This window comes from Chlorocebus sabaeus, chromosome 17, assembly GCF_047675955.1.
Source record: "Chlorocebus sabaeus isolate Y175 chromosome 17, mChlSab1.0.hap1, whole genome shotgun sequence".
Lineage (NCBI taxonomy): Eukaryota > Metazoa > Chordata > Mammalia > Primates > Cercopithecidae > Chlorocebus > Chlorocebus sabaeus.
Window position 1 is genome coordinate 10,738,986 of NC_132920.1, and position 12,826 is coordinate 10,751,811.

The following is a 12,826-nucleotide window of genomic DNA, read 5'->3' on the forward strand; positions in this document are numbered from 1 at the left end:
TGGAGTGCTGTGGCACAATCTGGGCTCACTGCAGCCTCTACCTACTGGGTTCAAGTGATTCTCCTGTCTCAGCCTCCCTAGTAGCTGGGACTACAGGCGTGTGCCACCATACCCGGCTAATTTTGTATTTTTAGCAGAGCTGGTGTTTCACCATGTTGCCCAGGCTGGTCTCAACCTCCTGACCTCAGGTGATCTACCCAGCTCGGCCTCTCAAAGTGCTGGGGTTATAAGCGTGAGTCACCACTGCACTTGGCCATTCATGCATTCATCTTAGTATGGACTCATGGATAGTTCTTTTTTCTTGGGGTTGTAATTCTTATTTTCTTGCTCAAATTGTTGCAGCTTTGGCCATTGGAAACTCAGTTGACCTCTGTGTCCCTTTGGCATAGCCAAAGGGTTTGTATGTTTGTAGAACTTCCTTATTGGGCTGGTTTGTGTGTTTGTAGAACTTCCTTATTGTCTGGCACTACAAGACGTTCTAGACTCATCTTGTATATTTCCTGTCCTAGTACTAGAATCAGCCATTTCTCCAAGTAGCCCTGGTTCCTTTTATTGAACAGTGGTATTGGAAACCAGTATCTGAGTACTAGGTATCTTGTTGCTACTGGGCTGAAATCTACTTAAAAACATTTTTTTACATTGTTACTCTTTTTCTAGCTTCCTACATTAAATGCTCAAATTCAGCATATTTTCCATGCTCGCTTCTTTCACAAATAAACCATGCGCATAATTTTTTTCTGAGATCTGTTTTGGCTGGATGTTATACCTGTTAATATAGAGGTATATTATTGTCCATTTCTAAAAGGCTTTTCATTTCAATGTTGATACTTCCTTTTTGAAACATTTATTTAGAACAATATTTTGGAATTTTTAAGTGGATAGATTTGGGGGCCATGACTTTTTGTGATATTCCAATTTTATTACACTGTAGAAAGAGATTGTGGCTTGCATATTTCTACATTTGAGAATTTAAGATTTTTTTTGCGGCCTAACAATAGGGTTACATTTTTTGTGAATGTTACATGTATTTAAGAAGAATGTGAAGATTTTCCTTGTTGGTCAAAGTTCTATATGGTATACTTTTGAAAAACTTAGTTTACTGTGTTATTAAGTATTTCTTTACTTATCTTAGGTCTCTAGATATTTTTTTCTGAGAAAAACCTCCCACTCTGATCATTTCTTTCTATATTTATAAATCTTTGCTTTATATATTTATGTTGTTTTAATATTTTATTTGAACATTTTCATATCTACAGGAAAGTTTCAATAATCTTCAGGAGCAGCCACATACCCTTCGCCTAGTCTCACTGATTCACCCGTTGTTAGCATTAGGCACATTCTCTCTCTCTAAATACACACGCAGACACACACACACGAACAGAAATGAAAAAGCCTCTAAAGTATCAGCAAATCAAGTCAAACAATATAGAAAAGGAATAATACACCACAATCCAGTGGGATTTACATGCAAGGCTGAGTTGCAAGATTTGAAAATCAATTAATGTAAACATCACATTCACAGGCCGATGAGGAAAAATCACATGAGCACATCAATAAATGCAGAAAATGGATTTGACAAAATCCAACATCCATGTATAACACAAACTCCCAGAAAACTGGAAAGAGGAGCTTTCTCAAACTTAAGCATATCTATTTAAAAACCCCTACAGCTAACATCATACTTAATAAGGGGAGAAATTAGATGTTTTCCCTGCTAAAACCAGGACAAAGTAAGGCTATCTACTCTCACCACTCCAGTGCTATACTGGAAGTCCTAGCTAATGCAATAAGACAATAAAAGCAAGTAAAAGGTATACTGATTAGGAAGGAATAAATAAAACTGTTTTGCTTGCAGATGACATGATTGTCTGTGCAAAGTCCCAAAGAATCAACAAAGAAACTCCTGGAACTAATAAGTGATTATAGCAGGTATGAGGATATAAGGTTAATATATGAGTCATTTGCTTTCTTATATACCAGCGATGAAGAATTGAAGTTTGAAATTAAAAATACAGTATTGGGGGGAAGAAAAAATTACAGTATAATTTACATTAGCACCAAAAAACTCACATATTTAGCTATAAATCTAACAAAATATGTACAAGATCTATATGAGAAAAACTACAAAACCAATGAAAGAAGTCAAAGAAGATATCAGTTCTCCCCAGCTTGATCTAGATTCAGTGTAATCCCAATCAAAATCCCAGTAAGTTACTTTGTGGATATCGACAGTCTGATTTTAGAGTTTATATGGAGGGGTAAAAGACCCTAATAGTCAACATAATATATTGAAGGAGAGAGACAAATTGGAGGACTAACATTACTCAACTTCAAAACTTATAAAGCTAAATTAATAAGACAGTGTGGTATTGGGAAAGAATAGACAAATAGATCTGGAACAGAATAGAGGACCCAGAAAAAGACCCACATAAATACAGTCAAATGATCTTTAACAAAGGGAGCAGAGGCAAGTCAATGAAGAAAAAAGGTAGACTTTTCAACAAATGTGCCGGCGCAGTGGCTCATGCCTGTAATCCCAGCACTTTGGAAGGCCAAGGTGGGTGGATCACTTGAGGTCAGGAGTTCCAGACCAGACTGGTCAATATGGTGAAACCCCATCTCTACCAAAAATACAAAAATTAGCCAGGCATGGTGGTGGGCACCTGTAATCCCAGCTACTCAGGAGGCTGGGGCAGGAGAATCGCTTGAACCTGGGAGGTGGAGGCTGCACTGAGCCGAGATCATGCCACTGCACTCCAGCCTGGGTGTCAGAGTGAGACTCTGTCTCAAAAAAAACAAAAAAACAAAAAAGCAACTGCTGGAATGACAGGACATTAACATGAAAAAAACCTCAAGATACAGAACTTACATCTTTCATAAAAACTGACTTTGGATCACGGATCTAAATTTAAAATGCAAATTATAAAACTCCTATTAGCTGGTTGTGGTGGTACACGCCTGCAGTCCCAGCTACTTGGAAGGCTGAGGAGGGGAGGAAGCTTGAGCCCAGTGAGCTATGATTGTGCCACTGCACTCCAACCTGGACAACACAGTGAGACCCCCATCTCTAAAAAATGTTTTTTTGTTTTTTTTTTTTTAAACTTCATAGAAAATAACAGGATAAAATCATAAATGACCTTGGGTTTGGTGATACCTTTTTAGATATGACATGATAAGCACAATTTATGCAAGAAAAAATTAAGTTAGGCTGCATTAAATTTAAAAACTCCTGCTCTTTGAAAGACATTGTCAAGAGAAAGAAAAGACAAGCCACAGATTGGGATAAAATATTTGCCAAAGACATATCTGATAAAGGAATGTTATCCAAAATAGACAAACTCTTAAAACTCAGTAGTCAAGAAAATAACCCAATTTAAAAGTAGACAAAGGATCTGAACAGATACCTCACCCAAGAATATAGACAGATGGTAATGCATATGAAAAGGTGCTCAACGTCATGTCATTAGAGTGTGCAAAGCATAATAGCAGTGAGATGCCACTACACATCTATTATAATGACCAAAATCCAAAACACTGATGCCACCAAACACTGGTGTAGATGTGGAGCAGCAGGAGCTCTCATTCATTGCTGCGGGAAATACAAAATGGTACAGATACTTTGGAGGACGGTTTGGCAGTTTCTTTTATTATTTTATTTATTTATTTTATTTATTTATTTTTGGAGATCGAGTTTCTTGTTGCCCAGGCTGGTGTGCAATGGCACAATCTTGGCTCACTGCAACCTCCACTTCCCAGGTTCAAGCAATTCTCCTGTCTCAGCCTCCCAAGTAGCTGGGATTACAGGCATGCACCACCACGGCCAGCTAATGTTTTTGTATTATTAGTAGAGATGGGGTTTCATCATGTTGGCCAGGCTGGTCTCGAACTTCTGACCCCAGGTAATTCTGGAAAAAGAAAAACTGTGGTGATAGTAACAAGGTCAATGGTGGCCAGAGGTTCAGGGCAAGATAGGGAAGGATGAATAGGGAGATGACAGGATTTTGAGGGAGTAAAACGATTCTTATATTATAATGGTGGATACATATCCTTATACATTTTGTCAAAACCCATAGAGTACAACACGAGTGAACCCTATTATAAACTATGGACTTTAATAACAATGTATCAATACTGGCTTATCGGTTGTAATGAATTATCTACATGAGTGCAAGATGTTGATAATAGGGAAAATCAGGGAGGAGGAGACGAAGAGGCATATGGGAACTCTACTTTCTGATCAATATTTTCATAAATATAAAATGGCTTTTTTTTTTTTTTTGAGACAGAGTCTCGCTCTGTCGCCCAGGCTGGAGTGTAGTGGCACGATCTCAGTGCACTGCAACCTCTGCCTCCCAGGTTCAAGCAATTCTCCTACCTTAGCCGCCCAAATAGCTGGGATTATAGGTGCCCACCACCGTGCCCGGCTAATTTTTGTGTATTTTTAGTAGAGACGGGGTTTCGCCATCTTGGCCAGGCTGGTCTTGAACTCTTGACCTCAAGTGATCCACCCGCCTAGGCCTCCCAAAGTTCTGGGATTACAGGTGTGAGCCACTTTGCCCGGCCCTAAAACTGCTTTTTTTAAAGACTACTAATTAAAACAACAACAAATAGAATTCAGGATATAAGATTTAAAAACATAATGAAAACACACTAGTTAACCATATTTATTTTAATGTCTATTCAGAGTTTAAAAGTTTCCCAGTAACACAAAAGACTACACAGCTTTGAGACATTAAACTGTACAAATACATATAACCATTACCCCTAGGATAAATTACTCTTTAGATTTTAACATTTTTCAGCATTTTACATCTGAACAGTTGAATCTTCTATACAAAAATATCATCATTATTATTTTACAATATGGCTTGGATAATGCCCACAAGATGACACCTATTACAATAGCAGTTGTTACAAAGTCACAAAATACATAAAAATCTCAGTAGTTGATAACATTATTATTCTTTAAAAAGAATTTACAGTACTAAGGTCCAGCCCAGAAAGTGGCAAGTTTAAACAGAGTAGCCCAAAGTTCGAAGTGTCTATTTAAAATACCAGTTTGGAAATAAACTAAGAACATAATATGTGTACTATGTGATATCACTGCCCCAGCAGCTGAACACACTTGCTTTAGAGCAAATGTGAATGTCAGAGCTGAGTCAACGGTCAGCAGCATGAGTTGGCTTGGGGGAACCAGCTGGCACGCTTCACCTTTAAGTCTGGTAGGGACACAGAAACAAAGCAGTTTGAAGAGTCCAATGAACCAGCATCAAACACAGTTTCCAAAACTTTCTTAATGATGTCAAACCAAGAGAACCTTGACTTGGTTAATATCAAAGTCATCAAGCCATCGGGTTTGACAGTCACCTTGAATTCATAGGAGCTGTACTGTCAAGATCAAAATACAGGCGGTCTACTAAAACCAGGTGGCATAACTTTGATACTCTCTATGTTAAAGATACATTTATTTCTAAAAAAAAAAAAAAAAAAAAATGGCTGGGCACTGTGGCTCACACCTGTAATCTCCACACTTTGGGAGGCCGAGGCAGGTGGATCACCTGAGGTCAGGAGTTCGAGACCAGCCTGAGCCTGACCAACATGGTGAAACCCTGTCTCTCCTAATACTACAAAAATTAGCTGGGCGTGGTGGTGCACGCCTCTAATCCCAGCTACTTGGGACGCTGAGGCAGGAAAATCACTTGAACCCAGGAGGTGGAGGTTGCAGTAGGCTAAGATGGTGCCACTACACTCCAGCTTGGACAACAGTGAAACATTGTCTCATTAAAAAAAAAAAAAAAAAAGACATCCTGCTCAAGATTGAACTTACCATCGCTCCCATAGCTTCAAAGAAGAAAAACAAATAATTGCAATCTTTCTGTCACTGACAAAATGGCAGCGCAGAGCCTTAGCCAAATAAGAACCACAGCTGACAGCCAGCAGAGGTTGGCCCAACTGCTGTACAAAAACAAAAGACAAACCTCTTGAGCCAATCACAGCAAAGTGAAGAACTACTAAACCATTTGGGCACATACAACAAATGAAAACTAAAACACACTAAACATTTTCTGGAAGTTTTTTTTTTTTTAAGGGTTCTTATTGGATTTACTAAATTGTAGATCAAATACTTCATACTTTGGCAAATAGTTTATTCAATACTTTGTAACATCCTACCCATATATCAACACTGTGGGCAATGATTCTAAGAAAATGCATTTCTTGGAAATAAATAAAATAGGGGATGATTTTTGCTCTTCCAAGTACCCACTTTTGCATATTTCTTCCAGAACTCAGTAGAAATAGACATCTGTAGACATTTCCCAGGGTCAAGGAACTTGCACGTACTCTACGGAGCAATGCTGTGGGGTTTCACACCACAGACTCCTACCGGTGGCCTCCATACTTGGCCACCCAGTCTGTCCTCCCGTGCACGGAGGGAATGGGCTGTGCACGGTTCACAATATTTAGGTTTTTTGCTGTAGGATTGTAAGTACGTCCTGAAAACTGCCCCCGACCAGTTTTTGTGTTCCAGGTATATTCTGAAAGAAATCAGATTCGGAAAATAGGGTTTTACTCATTTGCTTATCAAACTCAAAGAAATTCATCCTCTCATTTGATGGGGAAAATCTGAATTTATGTTTAAAAGATTAACTCAGTACTCTCTGAGGTTTTTTAAATGTTAAAACCAAAAATTATAGTGTACTATTATGTTGACATCAATTAGAATTTCCAATAGCTGGCCGGGCGCAGTGGTTCATGCCTGTTATCCTAGCACTTTGGGAGGCTGAGGCGAGGTGGATCGCCTGAGGTCAGGAGTTCGAGACCAGCCCGGCCAACATGGTAAAACCCCGTCTCTACTAAAAATACAAAAAAGTCAGCTGGCTGTGGTGGCGGGTGACTGTAATCCCAGCTACTCAGGAGGCTGAGGCAGGAGGATCACTTGAACCCGGGAGGCAGAGGTTGCAGTGAGCCGAGATCGTACCGTTGCACACCAGCCTGGGCGACAAGAGTGAAACTCCGTCTCAAAAAAGAAAAAAAAAGAATTTTCAGTAGCTGAAGAGCCAACATTCCTGGTTTATAGTGCTGACGCTACTGCTATTTTCAATATTTTACTTTTAGATAGGCAATGCCAGGTAAGAAGACCAAGAAAAATTATTGGCTCAAATTCAATGGGCAACACCCACAGTGTTAGTGACTTTGTAATGTCACACTGTGGTTACATCTAAATAACATTCACACAGCATCACCACAGAAAAATGTATTTGAAATTGTGAATCTATAAAACTGTGGCTTCATGGAGAAACACACATGGGGTCCTATAATAGATTTCTTTTTAAAAATTAAAATGTGGGTTTTATAATGAAGTTTTTTGTTTGTTTGGTTGGTTTTGTTTTTTAATGAGGCGGAGTTTCATCCTTGTTGCCCAAGCTGGAGTGCAATGGAGTGATCTCAGCTCACTGCAACCTCCACCTCCTGGGTTCAAGCGATTCTGCTGCCTCAGCCTTCTGAGCAGCTGGGATTACAGGGGGGCACCACCACACCCAGCTAGTTTTTGTATTTTTAGTAGAGATGGAGTTTTTCCATGTTGGCCAGGCTGGTCTGGAACTCCTGACCTAAGGTGATCCACCCACCTCAGCCTTGCCAACGATCCACCCACCTCAGCCTCCCAAAGTGCTGGGATTACAGGTGTGAGCCATTACACCCGGCCGATACTTCATTTCTCATTGGGAAAATCATGGGTGGGAACACAACCCCCTGAAATGGTAGGATCCTAAACTTTTTTTTTTTTTTTTTTTTTTTTTTTGAGATGGAGTCTCGCTCTGTCGCCCAGGCTGGAGTGCAGTGGCGCAATCTCGGCTCGCTGCAAGCTCCACCTCCTGGGTTCATACCATTCTCCTGCCTCAGCCTCCCAAGCAGCTGGGACTACAGGTACCCGCCACCACGCCCGGCTAATTTTTTTTGTATTTTTTTAGTAGAGACGGGGTTTCACCGTGTTAGCCAGGATGGTCTCGATCTCCTGAACTCGTGATCTGCCCACCTCGGCCTCCCAAAGTGCTGGGATTACAGGCATGAGCCACCACGCCTGGCTGGATCCTAAACTTTGAATTATAAGGTTGTTTCATTCATATATCTGACTTTTTAAAAATTTGTGAAAAATTTAAAATTTCTTGAACATTTGTTATCTGAACAATTTATGAGCTAAAACTGCTTCAACATTTCAAAGGATAAAGCAGGAGATCATTTTACAGAGAACTTTTGATGCCTTCTTCAGTCCTTCCTTCATGCTTTCCTCACCTCGAACTGAGAGCTGAGGTATCACAGGTATCTGAGGAGGGATGTTTGCTTTCTCCATCTGGGGTTTAAGTATCTCTTCACACTGTGTAGTAGCTGCCATTCCTGGATTAAACTCTAACTGTTAATACTGAAACGAATCTGACCATTTTGTATCCCCAGCCCTAGCTATCCCATATTTACTGGCATGGTTGGCAGTTTTTCTTAAATTTTCCCTGTAAAACTGGGAGGTAGGAGGGAATTCTGTGAGCACGTGGTCCTGACAAGCTACTAACTTCAGCACGGGTGAACAAGATACTAAGCGTGGACACCCTGGGTAAGACGGCAGCCTGGCTGCGGTGTAGTTTGGTGGAGGCAGGGAGGCCAAGAGCTCTGCACTCCATGGTTTGACAGGTCCTTCTATTCCACTCTTTTCCTGGGCTAAAATTCTCAAAGTCAACGCCACTAAAAAGCTATCTAACAAAGTCCGGGACAATGTGCCTACGAAGGCCAGTTAGGGCACCATGTTTTCTAGGAAGAGCCCTTTAGTTACAGCCATTGGAAGGGAAACGAGCCTCTGTCTGCTAAATTAGTTGAGCTCACCCATGTGGGCCATAGGTGAAAGTAGGAGTAGAAGAGACAGCGTGGGAGGGGAGTAGAGAGCGAGAGAGAGGAATAAGCCCAGCTGATTCCGAGAGGGAAAAGGGAGCATGGCATTAAGCTAATGAGTGAGGCTCTGAGGGCAAGAATTGAGAGCTTTGGGGAGTAACAAAAAGAGAAGCCTTTTTCCAGGTCATGACATCACCCAAGTCAAGTCCTAAACGGTTTTAAATGAAATTGTGTTCAGGACAGTATTTTGTAAAACTTTTTCAGGAGGGAATCATTGTGCTAAGACGGGGGTAGAGTTGAGATTTAGGGTTCCTTTCCTAGATATACTAGAATTTTAGGACTCAAGTACCTTTGGTGAATAACCCAACAGCTGAGAGGAGCCCAGATCTCGTGGCAGGGCAAGAAATGCTTTTGTGCCTTAGTGGGACCACCCCACACCTCACCGCCCCGCAGGAGCCGGATAGTGAGCCTTGTAATGCTTGCTCTGCGTTTAAAAACTGGATCTGTCCTATCAAGGACATTTAACTTCTTGTAGAAAATCTGTGCTAAACGAAAGAAGTTTGCCTTTAGTTATGGATTTAATTGATGCCACTATGATGTAACTGTTAACAAGATATAAAACTTGTGTAAGATGCGGATCATAATAGTACCTCCTGGAATAGAGCCCTGGGAGAATTAATGAGTTAATGTACACAGAGTGCTTAAAACAGGATCCCGCACTTCTAAAGTGATCCTAAAGGGTGCTGTGTAGAACAGAAGTCAGTCCTCCAAGTCCTTGTTGTTAGTTTCAAGGCAAGGAATAAGGAAGTATTAGGAAGTTTGGAAGGAGAGATTATGCGGGGAGGAAGACGTGGATTTTCCGTCTCAAAATTTAAGGGTAGAGGCCGGGTGCGGTGGCTCACGCCTGTAATCCCAGCACTTTGAGAGGTTGAGGCAGGCAGATCACGAGGTCAAGAGATTGAGATCATCCTGCCCCGTCTCTACTAAAAATACATAAATTAGCTGGGCGTGGTGGCGCGCACCTGTAGTCCCAGCTACTAGGGAGGCTAAGGCAGGAGAATTGCTTGAACCCAGGTGGCAGAGGTTGCAGTAGGGAGCTGAGATTGTGCCACTGCACTCCAGCCTTGTGACAGAACAAGACTCTGTCTCAATAAAAACAAAAACAAAAAACAAAACAAACTTGAAGGGGAGAAAGAAGAGCAAAGACGAGACTATGGAGAAGGGGGAAATAGTTGAGTAAATATGGTAATGACCTGGTTTTATTTTCTTGTGGGAAACTGTCACCCAACTGGGATGACAGGAAGACGCATCTCTTACAGAACAGTGCTTTTCTAAGGATTTGCATTGACCACTTGAGAGTGATTAATATTTACTTCATTTTTTACCTTTCCTCCTATCACCATCTGGAGAAAATTCTGATAAGCAAAGTAAAGAAATGAAAAGTTAAGAAAAAGTATTTACTTAAAAAAATGAAAACAGGAATATGCAAGCTAATTGGATAGAATAATTAATATATAAAGGCCTTCAATATCTTACAAAAATATTTTTTAAAAGACCCACTCTTGATTTATAAGAGTAGATACCTAGGTAACAAAATAATTTGAAACATTATGATTTTCTGCTTTTATATTAAAAATATAAAATGTGGCTGGGTACAGTGGTTCACACCTGTAATCCCAGCACTTTGAGAGGCCAAGGCAGGTGGATCATTTGAGGTCAGGAGTTCAAGACCAGCCTGATCAACATGGTGAAACTGCGTCTCTACTAAAAATACAAAAAAAATTAGCTGGGCATGGTGGTGCATGCCTGTAATCCCAGCTACTTAGGAGACTGAGGCAAGAGAATTGTTTGAACCTGGGAGGTGGAAGTTGCAGTGAGCTGAGATTACACCACTGCACTCCAGCCTGGGCAACAGAGCAAGACTCCATCTCAAAAAAAAAATCAATAAAATTTTATATTTCTAAATGAATGACTTATAAGGCTGGCTTAAATATTTGAGGCTTTATAAATATCACTGCTGTATATAAAATGTTTACTTATTTTGTTTCAGCAGAAAGATAATGAAGCAATTCTTTTCACAGATAAGGTAACTGTAGTACTACTTAAGCAGTTCTGTTGTGGCAAGAAATAAAAAAATTAAAGAAGTCCAGGCTTTATACATTTTTAGCTCCAATAGTGTGAACTTTAAAGACTGGCATATCTAATCAGGGGTTTTAATATAAGATAGTGGTTAGGATAGGCTGTAAGCATACTTTCAGAGTCAACTTTTAAATTAAACTACAGGCCAGGCATAGTTGCTCATGCCTGTAATCCCAGAGTCTGGGGAGGCCAAGGTGGGAGGATTGCTTGAGCCCAGGAGTCAAGATCAGCTTGGCAACATAGCAAGACCCTGTTCCTACAAAAAAAATATTTTTGAATTAGCTGGGCGTGGTGGTGTGCACCTGTATTCCCATCTACTTAGAGAGCCGAGGCAGGAGGATCACTTGAGCCCAGGAATTCGAGACTGCAGTGAACCATAATTGCATCACTGCACTCCAGCCTGGGTAACAGAGCAAGGCTTTTTCTCTATAAAAAAGAGTTAAAATAAATAAATTAAACTACAATTAGGTATCTTATCAAAGTTCTAATAATTTGCTTCAATGTTTATTTTTGGTGCTTCACTAAGGATATCTATTTCAGATTAAAATGATTCAGAGACCATTCATGGTCAAATCTGACTGGCTTAAGTACAGAATCATCACCCTCCCTTTCAAGTGTGTACCCCGACATGTGGCTGTCACATGCCACGCCACTGGGGAGCAGGCTTACCTCAGTTAGGCATATCGCTGGAGGGTGGAGGGATAACCCTTCCCCGCCGACTACTACTGCAAAGCAAGAGGCAGGCTGTGAAAGTCCTGCCACCACTAACTTCTACGCCCTAAGATGGAACTGTAGAGACACACCTCATGTTGACTCATTCATAAATAGAGTGTCAGCATTTATTAAGCTTTCACCCTGTGCCAGGTCCTGGGCAGAGGGCTCTGGAAAAGGCATTTTCTCACATCTCACTGTGCAGCACGGCACACTCTTTGGAAGTGGATTAAGTTGAGTTTCTATCCCAGCTCCACTAGCTGTGTGACCTCAGGTAAGTTACTTCACCTACGTTTCGTCATTTGTAAAGAAGAGATCTAGCTACGTCATCAGGTTATCATGAGGATTACATGATATAATCCCAGTAAGCCCTTTACACTGTGCCTGGCAGAGAGTCACCACTTAATTAGAGGTAGCTCTTCTTATAATTATGAGACCCTCAAATACACATTTTTGGAAGAAAAATAGGACATTTCGGTAAAAACAAAAAGAAATGCATGAATGAGGTGAGGCTGACTAAAAGTCTTTGCTGGGAAAAGTGACTGCATAAACTTAAAAAGGAAAATGCTCCTTTCTGCTCAGGAATCTAGAAAACTGTATCTGAAGTTGTTCTTACCTGAAGCCGTTGCATTGAGAGGTGCTAAGTGGATCCTCTGGCCAGCTGACTGCACTTCTTTTTTGAGAAAGGAAGGAATATATCCTGACTGATTGTAAGTAGCATAGCTTCCAAGATTTCCTAGTGACATATCATAAAGTTTCACAGTCAGAAGGTGAATATTTTAGGCACAGTAGAATAACATTGAATACTCCCCCATTACTTCTAAATACTACTTTTCAGCATCTACTATGTTCTAGGCACTATGCTGTGCTTGTTACAGATATTCTTATTCCATCCATACAACAGCCCTCTGAGATCACATTATTATCCACATTATCATCCATATCGTGTGGCTCTCTGATGTTGAGTAACTTGCCTAACTTCTCACAGTTAGTAAGAGACTGAGCTGGAGGCTGAACTCAAAGCCCAGGGGTGTTCAGTTCACCCTGAACATGCCAGGCTTTCTCATGACCCCGCTTCTTAATATGGGGCTATGTTTCC

At 40.7% G+C, this 12,826-nt stretch overlaps 1 protein-coding gene across 1 annotated transcript in view; it reads right to left on the reverse strand.

The window, feature by feature from the left end:
* Positions 1-359: 359 nt before the first annotated feature.
* The window catches only part of MAK (male germ cell associated kinase), a 71,794-nt gene continuing 59,327 nt past the window's right edge, over positions 360-12,826 (reverse strand). Inside the window, exons 13-14 of the mRNA XM_007973702.3 lie at positions 12,344-12,463; positions 360-6,536 (exon numbers count right to left, since the gene is read on the reverse strand). Of these exons, the coding sequence (XP_007971893.3) occupies positions 6,382-6,536; positions 12,344-12,463 (275 nt within the window). The 3' untranslated portion in view covers positions 360-6,381. The remainder of the gene's footprint in view (positions 6,537-12,343; positions 12,464-12,826) is intronic.